This window comes from Lycium barbarum, chromosome 2 (genome assembly GCF_019175385.1).
Source record: "Lycium barbarum isolate Lr01 chromosome 2, ASM1917538v2, whole genome shotgun sequence".
In the NCBI taxonomy this organism is placed as follows: Eukaryota; Viridiplantae; Streptophyta; class Magnoliopsida; order Solanales; family Solanaceae; genus Lycium; species Lycium barbarum.
Genome location: NC_083338.1, coordinates 96,729,590 through 96,749,574, shown reverse-complemented (window position 1 = coordinate 96,749,574; position 19,985 = coordinate 96,729,590). Strand labels below are relative to the sequence as shown.

General features: G+C 38.5%; 1 protein-coding gene across 1 annotated transcript; it reads left to right on the top strand.

Annotated features, from left to right (window-relative positions):
• Positions 1 to 779: 779 nt before the first annotated feature.
• On the top strand, positions 780 to 6,725 carry LOC132626676 (multiple organellar RNA editing factor 3, mitochondrial-like). Its single transcript, XM_060341628.1, has 4 exons — positions 780 to 1,237; positions 4,689 to 4,786; positions 5,956 to 6,021; positions 6,133 to 6,725. The coding sequence occupies exons 1-4, from the start codon at positions 885 to 887 to the stop codon at positions 6,387 to 6,389; spliced, it is 774 nt and encodes a 257-aa protein (XP_060197611.1). The 5' UTR covers positions 780 to 884; the 3' UTR covers positions 6,390 to 6,725.
• Positions 6,726 to 19,985: the final 13,260 nt, after the last annotated feature.

Sequence of the window (19,985 nt, the reverse complement as noted above, 5' to 3'; positions counted from 1 at the left end):
TGTAATATACAAAATATATTTCATAATATATAAAATATATTTCATACTTGTAAGGCTATTCAGTTCGGTCCGGAAATTTTTCGGTTTTTTGTATAAATTAAAAATACCACCCTAATTGTTAGGGACGGTTATAAGCATAAATAAAAATCCACGGTTTTATTAAAAAAACCCTATAAATCGGTTCGGTCTGGTTAGGTTCGGTCGGTTTCATAATTTTTTGACACCCCAATATGAGGGACAAAATTTAAAGATCACAAATATGAGGGGCAAAATTTAAAGACCAACCCAAAAGAAGGGCAATCGGGGCAAAAAATGATAAGCCTATCTTAAATGCTCAAAAGTCAAAATCAAAAATCCGAAATATCCGAACCGATTAACCCGAAACCTAACTTAAAAAAATCAATCTAATTCGAGCTTATTTGGATTGTAATTTCTTCAATCGAAAATTGAAAATTCAAATCAAAATTTTCCTATTCAATCCAACGACCCGAATGCCCACCCCTAACCCCCAGCGCACCAACTCTTTGACACCTGTATACTATCATGGGTACACAAATAAAAATGATAATTTCAAAGACCACTCTCTAGGTTTCGCTTTATCATAGATCTCTTGTGATTTGCGACATTACGCTTACCTTTTAATTTTCTTGTAACAAATTCATTTTGTTTATATGTTTATAATTAAAGAGTTAGAGTTTGACTAATTTACCCTTTGCTATTGTTAAACTCTTCCTTAGTTATCCCCAAATAAAATTTGCAAAGTTCCCAAATGCGTCCCTTTGTTAATGGGTCCTTCAATAGGATATTTTTCCTTAAATAACAGCTTAAACCCTCGATAAACCTTACAGCTCCTCCAACTCAAAGCCACATTTCTCCACCTAATAATGGCGCTGTTCTCCACCAGGCGCACTTTGGCTTCCACCCTTTACCGTGCACTCTCTTCCTCTCCTTCATCATCATCTAGATTTCGTTTTGTAGTTCCCCTTTTCTTGAATCCCCAAAACCACAACCCATCAGAGCAATTTGTTCCGACCCGACCCAAGACATCCGGGTCGGGTTACTCTCCCCTAAATGATCCATCTCCAAACTGGAGTAACAGGCCACCTAAGGAGACTATACTTTTGGATGGATGTGATTATGAGCATTGGCTCATCGTTATGGAGTTTCCTGAACCTAAACCCTCTGAGGAAGACATGATTAATGCTTATGTTAAAACTATTGCTGCTGTTGTTGGAAGGTAATTCTTGAAAAAACTAAAAAATACCCCCTTTTTTATGTTTCTTGTTGGCATATTGTAGCTTAGGTCATTTGTGTTTTTATATGAACACATAGGAAGGTACTTTTAGAAACTCGTTTCTCTAGTTCCTAATTAGCATACTCCCTCCGTCCCAATTTATTGGACACTCTTTACTTTTTTAGTCAATCCCAAAAGAGTCGCACCTTTTTATATGTTAGTAGCAATTCAACTTTAAATTTATCTTTTTAGCCTTAATGAAATGATTTCTAGCGACACAAATTTTTATGGTTTGTTTTAGATCACAAGTTTCAAAACTCTTCTTTTATTTCTTACACTTCGTGCCCAGTCAAACACCCCTCATATAAAATGGGACTAAGGGATTACTATACATGAGACTTAACCATTCTCTGTATTAAGCTCCTACTTATTTTATGCTTCGATTTTATTATTACATATTTCCTTTGCTTCGGTTATTGTGTTATTTGTTGTTGCTACTGTTCTTTTCTCAAGTGTATTCCTTTTTGATACATGTTTTGATATGCTTTACTTGAGCCGAGGGTCTATCGGAACTAGTCTCTATGCCTTCACAAGGTAGGGGTAAGGCTGTGTGCACCCATCCTCCCGGACCCCACTTGTGGGATTACACTGGGTATGTTATTGTTGTTGTTACATGAGACCTAACCAAAGAGGCATATTATACTTGAGTCACGGACTATGAGTTCATAGAAAGTTTCTTCGAAAAAAGAACTTTTTGATTGCTTGTTGACAATTGACATACAATACCTAGGTCACCTATTTGTGAGGGTGACAAATTATTCAACTATTGAATTTGTTGTGACGTGTTGTGACGCTTCAAGGGCAAGCTGATAAAGACTAGTAGGCTTTTAGGTTGGTAGGCTTTCGGAGGAAGAGTGCATGTAACACTTCAAGAGGATCTCATATAGAATAAGGGCTAGAAAATCCTAGGATTATATGAGAAAGAAAAGTTTTACTTTGTAAGCATGATTTTGGGCTCGATGTAACGTAACCCAATGTCAAAGCTGTGAAGCATGTTTGGCCAAAGCGAACATTATGTGCCTTGGGCTTTAGAATGTATCTTATATGGTATTAGAGCTTGACTCGCTTAATACAAGGGTAAGAGTGGGACAAACCTCAGTAAGGATACTAAAAGTTCCCACAAGGGTATATATGATGCCTATTGGGGAGTGTAATTTATTAGAGAGTGCTTTTAGCTTTTGTGATGATCACCGTTGCGGTATTCTCTTGGGATATTTTTGGATTACTGGAGTTTACTCTTTTTTAATGCACTTTTGATATAGTTAATTTGGTTGTCTGTTCATGGACGTAGCCTGTACGTCAAATTGACCACCAACAATAACATGCCCAATGTAATCCCACATGTGGAGTCGGGGAGGGTAAAGTGTACGCGGACCTTACCCCTGCCTCGTGGAGGTAGAGAGGTTGTTTCCGGAAAACCCTAGGCTCAAGTGCAGAAAATCACAACAGTTATGAAAAAGAAAATACGGTAGTGAAGAAAACATGACAACAAATAAGGAAAGCATTACAGAGCATTCAGAAAAAAGAACAATAACACACGAGATAATGCGATAGCAGACACTACTACCGTAATAGTAAACAAAGTTATAAAATATGAGGAACCCTAGAGTTGTAGAATCCCTCTTAGCTATCACAAATTATAGGCAAGGCCAAACCAGAAGATTTTTTTTTTTTTTAAATGATATTAAGCCAAAGCAGAGGTTCAATTTCTGATAGCACTGGCCTCTGGCATTTTGTTGGTAGTTTTATTCATCAAATAGGAATTGTAAACTATTCTAAAGATTATTATGTATCTTAGACGATATATCAATTTGAGCTATCCCACTTTCAGTGAAGTTACTTTGTAGAAAAACTACCAAAATAAGACTTATGTATGAGATTTTAAAACAGATAATAAAGTCAAGGTACAAATGAATTTATATGATACATGGATTCGCCCCATTTTAGGGATCTATTTTCCTTTTGGAAATGGAAGATCCATTTCAGATGCAAACTTTATTCATAAAAAACGGGTACAAATTAGTTATGACTCATAAAGCATAAAGCAAACTAAATAGAAGGATTTTACGGAGGTTTCACGTCATGAAATCTTACTCTTCTCCACGAAAATAAGCAAAACAGACATTTGCTTCCTTGAAAATTCCATGGACCCTTCAGCCCTGAAGTCCCCTGAATTGCAGCAATTTTCAGTCAAGAGAATGAAAGCGCCATGGTCAAAGAAATTATTGCAAAGCTTACAAATGCTTTCTGAGGCAAATGCATCACCAGTAATCCTGGAAGCAAGTTCACCTCCATTGGATCTAATTATATAACCATCTGGCCAAATTGACCGAACCATGTAAATTTGTTGTTTCATTAATGTCCTTGTTATTTTTAGTAAACGATTATTTTGGTAAATTCCGCATTGTCCTGGCTATTGATCCTTACAGGAATCACATTATTTAACCTTCAGTCTGATTTAGAAACAAAATTAATTAAAATGTGGTACAAGAGAAGAGTAACAATCTGTTTTGCAAATTTGAACATTCCAATATCTACTGTGTTATTTGTGGAATGACATGACGCAGTTCACTTGGGTTTGGAGAACCCAATAACATTGCGTTTTGCAGATTTACTTGTAGTTAGCTGCTTTCTAAGAAAACCAAAATTTGAATTACATTTTGTTCAAGTTTAATTTGATATATAAACAAAAATTGGCATTAAATGACAGTAAATGAGAAGTATAACGATTTGTTTTGCAAAAGTTTATGTTCCAAATCGTACGATGTTGTTGCTAGTACGACATGATATGGTTCACTGGGGATTGGAGAATCGGGGTAACATTGTGGTGTACGTTTATGTACACGAAACAACGTTTTTGTAGACTTGAATGTACTTTTCTAAGAGTCTTATTGGAAAAAATGTACTTTTCTAAGAGAAGATTGTTCGAATCACATTTATTCAAGTTTAGTTGAATTTAGAGACAGAAATTAACCGAAGTCAAACAGAAGGATAACAATTTCTTTTGCAAAAGTTGACATTCTAGATTGCTACTATGTTGTTCCTTTTTTAATAAGGGCATGATGCAGGTCACTGGGGACTGGAGAATCAGAGTAACATTGTGGTGTATTTTTATGTATGGTTGTGTTACTTGTTCACCGTATCCCTCAATATATTGCTTGGTTTCCTTGATTCGATTTGTTAAAAGAATAATAAATAATAAAGCTATGAACTGTAAAGAAGTGCGCCCGCCCAGTTATGAAGTGTGCCGACAACCTTATTCTTAGAGTTCAATATACTGTATTAAAATTTCTCTGCCTTAGCTAGTAACCCTCTTTGTGTATAAATTAGGCATAGGTTGTTTTGTCTATGTACTGGACTAGTGGTATTTCATAGCTGTTTTATTGGTATGCAGTGAGGAAGAAGCAAAAAAGAAGATTTACTCTGTTTGTACAACCACATACACTGGGTTTGGTGTTTTGATTTCTGAAGAGCTTTCCTACAAAGTTAAAGGTATGTGGTTTCTTTTTGTTGGTCATCTAAGGTGCCTAGTTCTTTCATTCATTTTTATCTGAAGTTCTATGCTTCATTCTAAAATTGGCTTGTCATTATAAAAGGTTGGGAATTGGTATTATTCTAATATCAGGTTAAGTACGGGCAAATACTTCTGAGTTATTTTAGGATAGAAGCTGAAATGGGAATAACCTAGAAGTGCTAAAGTGAATATGCAATTTTTGTGCAATGATTCGAAGAAGGAAATATGAGCATTCACATTCCTCCCTTCCACACTAACCCTAGAGGGGAAAAAGAAATGCCTTGGTTGTAGAGTTGCGTCGCAAGTGCTTACATGGAACCCTCTTTAATTTGTGAATATTGGATTGCAAGCTCTAGGTTTAAGGCTTACACTTCTTCTAATATAATCAGCTTCAATATGAGATTATGGGTTATCTAAAACAATGTTAAAGCTCTGCAATAACTTCAATGAAATGATCAGCTTACGCTCGACACTTTTGCAATTAAAAATATCAACTTTAGATAGGGTTTGCACCAGAATGAAGCAGAATGGAAAAGAAGATTCATATGGTTGATCCCAATTACTTTGGGATTGAGTCCTAGTTGACTGTATTATCAAAGGCTCACTTAAACCTAAAATTAGGCACATCACAGGATGAACACTTCGTCTCGAATAGGCAGCTTTTCGGTGCATGCGTCAATGAAATAAGTCATGCACCTCATTACCTCTGAGCTCTGTCCTTAGAAGGCATCACCAAACAATTCACCTCGTTGTAATTTTTTTTAATTTCTTTGTCCATATAATTATTCGTTCTGTTTATGATTATTATTCTAGCATGACATGTATATTTTCTTGTTTCCTTTTGTGCTTTTCTTCATTACCTTTGTACGCTTTGTGAAGCTCCATTAGACCTTTGTCTTTCTTCTTTCGCTTTTCACATTAATAACACTGCTAGTTTATTGATTGAACTTTAGGATCGGCTTAAACCTTCTGTATGAAAGCTTTTACGGAGAGGATCCTTGGTTTCTTGTAGCTATAACCCTTCCCTAATATTGGCATGTATGTGCCTAAACTTTGATCTCCCTGTTAGCAATTAGCAGATTTGTGGTTATTCACAGAATTCTGTTATTTGACTCCATCATGATTGATTTCTTAATGTCATATGTAGGTCTACCTGGTGTTTTGTGGGTCTTGCCAGATTCATATCTAGATGTCCCCAACAAGGATTATGGAGGTTGGTTTGCTGAAAACTTGTAATTTTTATGCCTTTGGGATTCTTCTTGTCACTTGTAGCATGTCTGTTAAGTTCAACACCCGTTTACTGTTTCCACTCATTGATGTTTAGGGGATCTGTTCGTAGATGGAAAAGTCATCCATAGGCCACAATATAGATTTAGTCAAAGCCAAGGTACTAGACCCAGGCCACGACCTCGTTATGACAGACGCCGGGAGACTATGCAGGTTGAAAGAAGAGAACCAATTCAAAGAGGAGCATGGGCACCTAATCAGCAACCTCCTGCACAACCAGCATCAATCGAAGGCCAGAATTTCTCCCCTGGTGCTGGAGGAGGTCCGGCAGGATCTCAGGGGAACAATAGTTGAAGCTCCTATGCCAATTGTCATACAGTAAAATCTGTAGTAATGGGATTAGGTTGGGTTGGATATTATTTGCTCATAAATTGTTCTTTTCATTAGTTCTCAACTTAGCGAAAAGGCATATTTCCCAGGTGATTGAAATGTGAATATCTTTTCGTACCTGTTCACATAAAGAGCAATTGTGTCATATATTAGGAGGTGAATCTTATTTTCTAATTTGTCTTTAGGAAAGCGTTTGCAGATTTAAGTGTTGTAGAACAGTAAATCAAAAGAGTGTTAGATTTAAGTGTTGTAGAACAGTAAATCAAAAGAGTGTCAATGCAGAGATGTTAATTTGAATGATGTTGCTGTTAGTTTTGTTTCTTTCATTTTGTTAATTTCTTTAGATGAAGCATCCATAAGGGGGTGGTGTAAAAGCCCATTTGTTCTTCACTCTCTCTGTCTATACTTCTCTTCCTAATCTACTCTAAAAGGAATGTTACTTTTTCTTTATTTAGAGATAATTTAAATTTAACTTACCATCTTTCCATTAGTAAGAAATAGCACACAAATGTCTATGGCTTATTGTCATGACCCAATTTGTCTAACCCGTGATGACCCTTAATCGCAACCAGTGATTTAAAAGGTAGTTTTGGATTACGGGGTAGGGCACTAGTAAAACGTCTCGGGGCTTATGTATGGGGCTAAGTTCCGTGAGACTTTCGCCCTAAGCACCCAACTGTACGTCTAAACACGCCTACTGCCCAAGGCACGGGGCTCACTTAACGGTTCTTACATAATTATGCGTCAAATTCTTAGCTAACACTTTTGACCCTCATAATTCTTTAATAATGTATGATGTTTAATATTTGTTTTTATCTATAGAAATAAGAATACTGAGTGCAACTCAAATAACAACCATCATATTGCATATTTACTGTTTGATAACACCATGAGGGTGAATATCACTTAACATTTCTTTTAAATATACATAGCTGAGTTTTACATCTTCACTTGTCACCGGGCTTCATCTTGTTTGTGCTACATCAAAAAATTATCTTATTTCACTATTTGAAAGTAATTTTATTTTTTCTTCATGAAGGCCTGATATTTTAATTATAATACTGATAAAGATTATACATTTTTAGGGAGGTTAATATATTTTAAGATATTGCGATTCTTTTATTCTTTGAAATTTAAGATATTAGAGTTGATTTGCATCTCATATAGCTTTTATATCATTGCATTATTTATACTTGTAAAATCATGTTAGTAGAAATTTTGTTTTCTATGAGCTTCATTAATCATGCTTTTAATTTTACAAAACTATTAATGTATTTTTTAAAATAATTTTTTGCATTATTACACTATTTTACTACATTATAAATTAAAATTTTAAAGATCCATGGGGCTTACGCCTCGCCCCGTGCTAAGTAAAGTGCTCCGTCTCACGCCCCTGCCTTTTAAAACATTGATCTCAACTCATTAAGCGGATTCAAAGCAATAATAACGAGTAACCCAACCTGATATTAAAGACATGAATAAGTTTAAAAGCAGTAAGTTTTACAAAATAATGAGTTTAAAACTCATGCAGAAAACCAAAATGCTCCTCAGAATTTGGTAATACAAGCCATGATCTAACATAAGAATAGTAGAACTACCTTTAAATGACAATACTGTTTGGAAAATAAGATCTAATAGACTGAAATAAAAGAAAGACACCAAAGGTGTTGCAGACAGGGTCAAGTAGCTCACCATGACAGTCTCATTCAACTCCTCAGCACTTGCTCCTGGGCTCTACTGGAGCACAGTCTGTATTAGTGCAGAGTGCAACAACTGCAGTATGAGTACACCAACAGTTATTCAGTATCATTAGTCGACCCCAACAAAGTAGTGTCAAGGGTTTGACAGAAAATACTCACTTAAACAATATGTACAATGAATATGTGATCTTGACAGATAAAAGGTAAAAGCAGCATAAGATGTTATGCACAAATACATCATAATCAATACTAGCCCTCCCAGCGCTATATATGTGCACACATCGTCTGTAGTGTTCGGGTTATACAGTGGCTCATGAGTGACATATCCATATCCACATGCCGCACAGACAACTCACATGTCATAACCACATATATGTTAAGTATGCAATTATAAGGCATACGAACAGTGCATGACTAATAGCTAAACATGTAATCAAACATTCACATAAGCCATAGCTCATCATGTTAAACTAGTATGAAAATACGATGCCTATAACATTATCCTAGCATGGTCTAAAGCTCAAAGTAGTCACAACCCAGAAAGTAGCATATAAAACATGTACGCCTATAATCCTATACCCCGTAAAGCATTTATAACCTTGTTGTTACACCTCGGAAAATTTCATGTCGTTGTGCAGTAAATAGACTAACGCAGGGTAAGACGCATATGATGTCCCTACCGGTACGAAGGGGTACTTAACGATTCTAATTAAGATTTTTGAGGCAAGGGAAGAAAGTTCATCGAGGAAGGCGAAGTATAAGTCGTGTTTTGGGAAGGTTTTACAAAGTACCGAGCTAATGTTGATTTAATAATGTCTTGAGGAAGAGTTATAATGCTCCTTGGATTGTTAATGAAGTGCTAAACAAGTGTTAAGAAGGTCCCATAAGCATTGGAGATCAAACGGAACGACGAGAACAAGTCGGAAGGAAGGTGAGTTATACGACCCATTATACGATCTGTATAACTTATACGGTCCGTATAACCGTCACAATGAGGGGTGATCACTGGAAGTATTATATGGTCACTTATACGGACCATATAAAATTATATGGACCGTATAAGGTGCCGTATAATGGTTACAGAAAGGATGGTTGTTTGTACGAACTCCACGGTCACTTATACGGACCGTATAAGTGTCCGTATAATCCATGACGGGTCAGATTTTTCCCAGTTATAAATATAAGACCCCAAGTTATTATTTCTCATTTCTCATTTCCTCCACACTTCTTGAAACCTCTAGAACCCTCCACACCTCTTACTAACATAAATTCAAGGTGAATCAAAGATCAAACACCAATAATCAAGGAAATCAAGTGTTTGGATACTCATTAGGGTTGCTAGAGGTCAAGCATCTCTTTGGAATTGAAGTTAGGGTTTTATCCAATGAAGTATTTTCATCCAAAGCCCATTCCTACATGATCAAAGGTGAGTTTTGCATTCATTTTACGTTGATTAGAGTATTGAATGGTTCAATGACTTGGATTATGGAAGAAAGTCAAGTATGGAGTTCAAATATGGAAATATTGGTATTCTTGAATAGTAACTTGACTTGAATCATAGTTCTTGATAGGTAATGAGTATAATATTGCTATGAATGGTATTAAAGATATTGTAGAAGCATTGAATGAGAATGAATATGGTATTGTGCCATAGTTAGGGTTATGAATGATTTTGATGGGGAATGGTGAGAATTGAATGATGTCTAGCTTGATGAAGTTATTGATTAAGATATTATGTGTGTTCTTATTGATGTTGAGAGTTGTTTATTATGTGGAGGAAGTCATTGAAACAAAGGAGATGCTGTCCAATTTTCGTTAGCTCTTAGATTGTTAATTGAGATCTAAAATATGTTTCTGGTTATCTAACCTTAGTACCAATTTTCTTAAATGTAGAATTGTGAGTATTGGAGGGGAGCACTTAGTTGATAAAGGTAGAATGACGTAAAGGTATGTAAGGCTAGTCCCTTCTTTTCTAAGGCATGATTCCTACAATATGATTTCCTTTATCTTTCCATGACTCTCTTATATTCCGGAAACGATAAGTCTATGATTATTGAGAATTTCCCATGAGATACGGATAAGAGATGTGTTATGTATATGACAATGATGATAATGAATCTAAGTCTAAAGACTAAAAAGCTTATGATATAATACTCTTATGAAGCTATTGGTCCTTATATGATTCCTTGATGATATTCATTGTTGTTAGGCTCACCTTATGATGCTAGTTCCTTCAAGGTGAGACATGATGATCATGAATACTCCATAATGGAATCGGGGGTTCTCGACCTTACGTCACCCCGACAGAGTTGTAGCTTTTACTTGAGTTCTTATGCATGCTTCATGATAAGTATATATGTATGATTACACCGTGCCTAGTTGGCCGGGCAGACAAAACTACGATAGGCTTAGCGGGCAGCTATGAGAATGATTACACCGTGCCTATATGGCCGGGCAGACACCACTAGTGGGCGGCTTGAGATGTATGTCTACCCCGGACGCGGGAGGCCTAGACGCGGGCTAATGATGATCACACCGTACCTATATGGTCGGGCAGTTTACATATGCATACATGATATGATGTCGATTATTATATAATTTAGCATGTATGACTCCGCCTTAAGAGGCAATCAGTTACAGGTTATCCCTTTATCTTATATTCTCACATCTCTTTATCATGTTATTGTGTATGCCTTACATACTCAGTACATTGCTAGTACTGACGTCCTTTCTTTTTATGGACGTTGTGTTCATGCCCACAGGTAAACGGAGAGGCGGCACCGATTCATAGGAGTCTATCAGTAGCTACACAGGAGCACTCCATTACTTCGAAGGTGCCAGTTAGTGATGCATTCTTTTGTGTACATATTTGGGTATGGCGGGGTCCTGTCCCGTCCATATGTCTCAGTATTCTAGTAGAGGCTCATAGATACGTACGCGTGGGTAGTGGATGTCTCATGAATACATCAGTGTATATTTTGTATATCATTTTTCCAGCCGTGAGGGCTAATATATATATATATATATATATATATATATATATATATATATATATATATGTATTTCCTTGGAGATTATGTGTGTTCAGGTTGGGTATTATGATTAGCCTAATGAGTGGTGCTCGATAGTCAGCTCTGGGTACTCGTCATGGCCCCCTAGTCGGGTCGTGACAAAAGTGTTATCAGAGCAGTTCCGTCCTAGGGTGTGTCTACGAACCGTGTCCAGCAGAGTCTCGTTTATGGGTGTGAAGCGCGCCACACTTATAAACAAACAGCTGGGGGGCATTTAAGAAAATGACTATCTTCCTGCTTATTAGATCGTGCGATAGATCTATGTTATAAGATTTCCTTTTCCATAATTGTGCGTTATGATTTCAGCGATGCCGGTAAAGAAAAAAGCCACAGCCGCCCAGAAGGGCAAGGCTACGACAGCAAGGTGGATGGAAAGGGAGCCACCAACGAATATAGAAGAAGGTGAATCCCATAATGAGGCTCCATCCCATACCTCCCACACTCAGCCTATTCTAGAATGACAAGAAGGGGTTTCTACTCCAGCTCATATGCCCCCAGTTCCTCCACCGGGTGCTTCGGGTCAACAGATGACCGAGGCTATCTAGCTATTGACTCGGCTAGTTGCCACTCAGGCTCAACGACAGAGTACGGGCCCAGGTGATCGGGCGGTTAGTGCAAGGGCTCGTGATTTTATAAGTTTAAATCCTCTAGAATTTTTCGGGTCAAAGCCGGATGAAGACCTGCAAGACTTTATAGATGAGATATTGAGGACGTTGAGGATCATCCATGCTTCGGATACTGAGTTAGTGGAGCTGGCATCATATAGGCTGCGGGATGTGGCGGTTCTATGGTATAACAATTGGATTTCTTCAAGAGGGGAAAATGTGCCTCCCCCGGTTTGGCAAGAGTTCGTGAATGCTTTTATCCGTCATTATTTTCCACCCGAGGTCCGCCAGTCCAGAGCAGATAAATTCTTGAATCTTAAGAAAGGAAATATGAGTGCTCGAGAATACAACCTTCATTTTAATTCATTGGCTAGGTATGCCCCGACGATGGTAGTGGATATGGGAGATAGGGTACATCGATATGTGAGTGGCTTAGGGCCACATTTATTCAAGGATTACTTGACAACTTCACTACAGGAGGGGATGGACATCTCCCGTATTCAGGCCCACTCCCAGAATTTAGAAGAACAGCAACAGCCACAGAAGGGTGAGCGCGATATTGATAGAGGGCCAGATCTGTCGGTGCTGGTAGTGAGTATAGAGGGGGTCAGCAGCAATAATATTCCAGTTATTCACGCCAGTCCGCGACTAGTGCACCTCCTCGGTTTGCGGGTAGGAGATTTGATCGCCCCATTTATTCTGGTCGGGGTCAGAGTTTGAGAGTCACAGGTCCTCAGTCTGGAGGTGATCCCAGTCAGAGGAGACTACTGGTTCCACGATGCTGCCAGTGCGGTATGTTACATTCAGGTTAGTGTCGCCGAGGTTCAGATGCTTGCTATGCATGTGGTCAGGTTGGGCACATGATGCGTGATTGTCCATCGATAGGTGGCAGAGTTGGAGCTCAGCCCATATGATCAGCAGCTAGTTCTTCCTCATCCGTGCGCCCGGTAGGGCAGACTTCAGCAGACCGTGGTAGGAGCAGAGGGGGAGCATCCAGTTCAGGTGGCACCCAGCCCCATATTTATGCTTTAGCCGGACGTCAGGATCTTGAGTCCTCTCCAGATGTGGTTACAGGTACACTATCCATATTCTCCCATGATGTTTATGCATTGATTGATCCGGGTTCTATCTTGTTGTATATTACTCCGTATATTGCTGATCGTATTGGGGTGAAGCCCGAGTCAATAAAGCCTTTTGATGTATCTACTCCTATTGGTGACCTGGTAATAGCTACACAAGTGTAAAAAAAATTATGTGATTGTGGTATGTGGTCGTCAGACTAAAGCTGATTTGGTTGAGCTGGAAATGTTAGATTTTGATGTGATTATGGGCATGGATTGGTTGGCCTCCTGTTATGCTAATGTGGATTGCAGAACAAAGATGGTGCGATTCCAATTTCCAGGAGAACCAGTGCTTGAATGGAAAGGTAACACAGCATCTCCTAGAGGTATTTCCTACCTTAAGGCAAGGAAGATGATCGCTAAAGGCTATATTTATCATCTAGTCCGAGTTTATGACACTGAAGCACAGCCCCCGACTTTTCAATCCGTCTCGGCAGTCAATGAATTCCCAGATGTATATCCAGATGAACTTCCAGGCCTTCCACCAGAGCGGGAGATTGATGTTGCTATTGATGTGCTGTCGGATACTAAACCTATATCTATTCCTCCTTACAGAATGGTTCCTGCAGAATTGAAAGAGTTAAAGGCACAATTGAAGGATTTTCTTGAGAAGGGGTTCATTAGCCCCAGTTCATCGCCATGGGGAGCCCCTATCTTGTTCGTAAGAAAGAAAGTTGGATCTTTATGAATGTGCATCGACTATAGGCAGTTGAACAAGGTGACGATAAAGAAGAAATATCTTCTTCCGAGAATCGATGATTTGTTTGACTAATTACAGGGTGCCAAGTGGTTTTCAAAAATTGATTTGAGATCGGGGTATCATCAAGTGAGAGTTAGAGAAGAAGATATTCCCAAATCGGCTTTCAGAAACAGATATGGCCATTATGAATTTCGGATGATGTCATTTGGGTTGACTAACGCTCCGGCGGTGTTTATGAATTCGATGAATAATGTATTCAGGCCTTTCTTAGATCTGTTTGTGATCGTGTTCATCGATGATATTCCAGTATACTCTCGGACAGAAGCGGAGCATGCAGACCATTTGCGTATTGTCCTTGGGATTCTTCGAGCTCGTGATTTGTATGCAAAATTTTTTAAATATGAGTTCTGGCTGAATTTTGTAACTTTTCTGGGCCATATTATTTCAGCTGACGGCATTCGAGTAGATATTCAGAAAATTGAGGTTGTGAAGACTTGGCCAAGGCCTACAACACCTACAGAAGTCCGTAGCTTTTTGGGTTTAGCAGGCTATTATAAAAGATTTGTGGAAGGATTTTCTTCTATTTCAGCACCATTAAAGAAGCTAACTTAGAAATCAGCAAAATTTCAATAGACCGATGCCTGTGAGCGCAACTTCCAGGAATTGAAAGATAGATTGACTTCGGCCCCAGTCCTGACACTTCCAAAAGGGTCGGAAGGCTATATTGTTTATTGTGATGCCTCCGGTGTCAGATTGGGCTGTGTGTTGATGCAACACGGGAAGGTTATAGCCTATGCTTCCAGGCAGTTGCGAAAACATGAAAAGAATTACCCGACCCATGATCTTGAGTTAACTACGGTTATTCATACGCTAAAAATGTGGAGACATTACTTATATGGGGTACATGTTGATATTTATACAGATCACAAGAGCCTTCAATATATTTTCAAGGAGAAGGAGTTAAATCTATGGCAGAGGCGGTGGTTAGAACTATTGAAATATTATGATGTGAGTATTTTATATCATCCTGGAAAGGCGAATGTAGTAGCTGATGCACTTAGCCACAAATCAATGGGTAGTCTATGTGAGGCCCCTTCGGAGAAGAAAGAATTAGTTTGTGAGCTTCACCAGCTAGCTAGCCTAGGAGTTCGTCTAATTAATTCAGGCAATGCAGGAGTTGGTATTCGCAACCCAGCTGTTTCATCCTTAGATATGGAGGTGCGAGAGCGCCAATATGAAGATCCCCAGTTGAGTCACTATAGAGATACATTTCCCGAGAAATAGAAGTCACCCTTTGAGGCTTCTACAGACAGAGTTCTCAGGTATCGAGGCAAGATGTGTGTGCCGGATGTGGCAGGACTACATCGTTAGATTCTAAAAGAAGCTCATTACTCTCGTTATTCTATTCATCCAGGAGCAACAAAGATGTATCACGATCTCAAGTTAATGTATTTTTGGGATGGAATGAAAAAGGATATAGCATAATTTGTAGCCTAGTGTCCCAATTGTCAACAAGTGAAGATTGAACATCAGAAGCCAGGAGGATTGTTACAAGCTATGGAAATTCCAACTTGGAAATGGGAAGTAATTAACATGGATTTTATTGTAGGTTTGCCTCGTTCTCGGCGCAAATATGATTCCATATGGGTAATTGTCGATAGACTCACGAAGTCGGCTCATTTTCTACCAGTCAGGATTACTTATGCGGCAGCAGATTATGCAAAATTGTACATTAAAGAAGTGGTGCGGCTTCATGGTGTCCCTGTGTCTATTATTACTGACAGAGGAGCACAATTTATAGCTAAATTCTGGAAGTCCTTCCAATAAGGTTTGGGTACTCAAGTGAGGCTTAGCACAACATTTCACCCTCAGACAGATGGACAAGCTGAACGCACCATTCAGACCTTGGAAGATATGTTACGGGCATGTATACTAGACTTCAGAGGTAGTTAGGATGATCATTTGCCGCTTATTGAGTTTGCGTATAACAACAACTACCATTCCAGCATCCAAATGGCTCCGTATGAAGCTCTATACGGAAGGAAGTGTAGATCGCCAATTGGATGGTTTAAAGTATAAGAGGTACAACTAATAGGTCCGGAGTTGATTCAATAAGCGGTGGAAAATATCAAGGTTATCCGAGATTGATTGTTGACAGCCCAAAGTCGCAATAAATCTTATGTGGACAACCGTCGGCGAGACTTAGAATTCCAAGTTAATGATTAGGTATTCCTGAAGGTATCACCGATAAAGGGCGTGATGAGATTTGGAAAGAATGGCAAGCTTAGTCCATGATATATTGGGCCTTATAAGATTGACAGCAAGATAGGCCAAGTAGCTTATGAACTGGACTTACCTCCAGAACTTGAATCAATCCATCCATTTTTTCATGTATCGATGCTCTGTAAGTGTGCTGGAGATCCTACTAGAATTGTGCCTGTAGATGATGTTCAAGTTACGGAGAAGTTGGCTTATGAAGAGATACCCATTGCCATACTAGATAGGCTAGTACAGAAACTTAGAAATAAAGAGGTAGCCTCGGTTAAGGTCTTGTGAATAAAATACAACCGAGAGAAAATGACTTGGGAAGCGGAAGAAGATACGAAGTCTAAATATCCGCAATAGTTTCCACCCCCGGGAGAGATTTAAGATGAGAAGCCATTATCCTAAGGTATGTAATGCTTTCTTTTAATATTTTAGTCGTGTTTGGCCATATTTTTCTTATCATTGTGTTGTAGCCCTGTGAGGTGATGTATTGTAGGTTTTTGTGACAAGATAGTAGTGCCATATTACATGAGAAACTCTGGCGAAATTTCTGTAGATTCTCGAGAACTTAACATTCGAGGACGAATGTTTTTGAAAGGGGGAAGAGTGTTACACCTTGGAAAGTTTCATGTCATTATGCGGTAAATAGACTAATGTAGGGTAAGACGTATACGATGTCCCTACAAGTACGAAGGGGTACTTAACGATCCTAATTAAGATTCCAAAGACATTTGAGACAAGGGAAGAAAGTTCGTCGAGGAATGCGAAGTATAGGTCGTGTTTTGGGAAGGTTTTGCAGAGTACTGAGCTAATGTTGATTTAATAATGTCTTGAGGAAGCGTTATAATGCTCCTTGGATTGTTAATGAAGTGCTAAACATATGTTAAGAAGGTCCCATAAGGATTAGAGATCAAACGGAACAACGAGAACAAGTCGAAAGGAAGGTGAGTTATACGACCCATTATACGGTCTGTATAACTTATACGGTCCGTATAACTGTCACAGTGAGGGGTGATCACTGCAAGTATTATACGGACCGTATAATGGTTACAGAAAAGGATGGTTGTTGGTGCGAATTCCACGGTCACTTATACAGACCGTATAAGTGTCCGTATAATCCATGACGGATCAGATTTTTCCCAGTTATAAATATAAGACCCCAAGTTATTATTTCTCATTTCTCAGTTCCTCCTCACTTCTTGAAACCTCTAGAATCCTCCACACCTGTTACTAACATAAATTCAAGGTGAATCAAAGATCAAACACCAATAATCAAGGAAATCAAGTGTTTGGATGCTCATTAGGGTTGCTAGAAGTCAAGCATCTCTTTGGAATTGAAGATAGGGTTTTCTCCAAGTGATATATTTTCATCCAAAGCCCATTCCTACATGATCAAAGGTGAGTTTTGCATTCATTTTACGTTGATTATAGTATTGAATGGTCGAATGACTTGGATTATGGAAGAGAGTCAAGTATGGAGTTCAAATATGGAAATATTGGTATTCTTGAATAGTAACTTGACTTGAATCATAGTTCTTGATACGTAATGAGTATAATCTTGATATGAATGGTATTAAAGATGTTGTAGAAGCATTGAATGAGAATGAATATGGTATTGAGCCATAGTTAGGGTTATGAATGATTTTGATGGGGAATGGTGAGAATTGCATGATATCTAGCTTGATGAAGTTATTGATTAAGATATTATGGGTGTTGTTATTGATGTTGGGAGTTGTTTATTGTGTGGTGGAAATCATTGAAACAAAGGAGATGCTGTCCAATTTTCGTTAGCTCTTAGATTGTTAATTGGGATCTAAAATAAGTTTCTGGTTATCTAACCTTAGTACGAATTCTTTTGAATGTAGAATTGTGAGTATTGGAGGGGAGCACTTAGTCGATATAGCTAGAACGACGTAAAGGTATGTAAGGCTAGTCCCTTCTTTTCTAAGGCATGATTCCTACAATATGATTTCCTTTATCTTTCCATGACTCTCTTATATTCCGAAAACGATGAGTTTATGATTATTGAGAATTTCCCATGAGATGCGGATAAGAGGTGTGTTATGTATATCAAAATGATGATAATGAATCTAAGTCTAGAGACTCTAAAGCTTATGATATAATACTCTTATGAAGCTAATAGTCCTTACCTGATTCCTTGATGATATTCATTGTCTTTAGGCTCACCTTATGATGCTAGTTCCTCCAAGGTGAGACATGATGATCATGACTACTCCATAATGGAATCGGGGGTTCTCGACCTTACGTCACCCCGATAGAGTTGTAGCTTTTACTTGAGTTCTTATGCATGCTTCATGATAAGTATATATGTATGATTACACCGTGCCTAGTTGGCCGGGCAGACAAAACTACGATAGGCTTAGTGGGCCACTATGAGAATGATTACACCGTGCCTATATGGCCGGGCAGACACCACTAGTGGGCGGCTTGAGATGTATGTCTACCCCGGACGCGGGAGGCCCAGACGCGGGCTAATGATGATCACACCATACATATATGGTCGGGCAGTTTACATATGCATACCTGATATGATGTCGATTACTATATAAGTTAGCATGCATGACTCCGCCTTAAGAGGCAATCAGTTACAAGTTATCCCTTTATCTTATATTCTCGCATCTCCTTATCATGTTATTGTGTATGCCTTACATACTTTGGTCGTACTGACGTCCTTTCTTTTTATGGACGCTGTGTTCATGCCCACAGGTAGACGGAGAGGCGGCACCGATTCATAGGAGTCTATCAGCAGCTACACAGGAGCACTCCATTACTCCAGAGGTGCCAGTTAGTGATGCATTCTTTTGTGTACATATTTGGGTATGGTGGGGTCCTGTCCCGTCCATATGTCTCAGTATTCTAATAGAGGCTCATAGATACGTACGCGTGGGTAGTAGATGTCTCATGAATACATCAGTGTATATTTTGTATATCATTTTTGCAGCCATGAGGGCTCATATATATATATATATATATATATATATATATATATATGTATTGCCTTGGAGATTATTTGTGTTCAGGTTTGGCATGGTGATTAGCCTAATGAGTGGTGCTCGGTAGTCAGCTCTGGGTACTCGTCATGGCCCCCTAGTCGAGTCGTGACACTTGTATCCGCATATATGCTCGTAACCTTAGATATATTGTACCCCTATATACGTAGTATATGTAAAATGATTTCAATTAGGAAAATTACCTTATTGAAGTCAAAGATTAACTTACCTTATCCTGAAGTTTCTCTATCCTTTTCGAACCGCCTTTCCTTGCCCCTAACCCTCTAATAAGTTTGATATGTTCAAAAGAAAATGAACGATGTAAGACAAATCCACTCATGTCAATTCCATAATTTAAAAGCTCAGATGAAGTCGAAGTCAATCCAAAAGCCTCGTGGTTAATCCCCAAAATAAATTACGTTTTCAGGTTATTCACAATCCAATGAGTCTGAATCTACAGTTAGATTTTTAATCCCACTCTAATTTGATGCTCAATCCCCAATTTGATGATTCTAGGGCTTAGACTAGACCCAAAATCTCAAATTTCTACATTCAATTTCATGATGTAAACATCAAAATCTAGCACAAATCTTGTATAATCGCTAGGATTTAGTGTAGAATTGTTACCTCAAGGTTATATGTCTATCCAAGTCGAATCTCCCATCAATTCATAGCTTAGATCGTCCAAAATTGTGTTGGATTGCCAAAAAACTTCAAGAACGTCCCATTTTTCTATTACAACCATTTTTTCAATTACAGTGGCTAGCCCACAATTGCGGACATGACTCTCAATTGCAATTAGCCATAAGTCGGGATAGCCTCGCAAATGCGGTGGCCACATCGCAATTGCGATAGCACCAGAAAAAATAGAAGATGCAAAAGGTGATTATTTTTCCAAAAACTCACCCAACCAATCCAGTTCCAACCCTAACCCTAGCAAGTCCTAAAACCTTCTAAGGATCTATGATAAGTGTCAAATTAAGGGATGTAATGCAATACTCAAAACGAGACGTTGAGCTATTACATTATCCCCTCTTAAATAAATATTCAGTCATGACCCAACCAGAGGGCCATGACGGGCATCCGG

Coding starts and splice junctions, on each gene's coding strand:
- LOC132626676 (XM_060341628.1), top strand. CDS start 885: ATGGCGCTGTTCTCCACCAGGCGCACTTTGGCTTCCACCCTTTACCGT. Junction 1,238..4,688: donor ATTGCTGCTGTTGTTGGAAG/GTAATTCTTGAA, acceptor ATTGGTATGCAG/TGAGGAAGAAGCAAAAAAGA. Junction 6,022..6,132: donor CCCCAACAAGGATTATGGAG/GTTGGTTTGCTG, acceptor ATTGATGTTTAG/GGGATCTGTTCGTAGATGGA.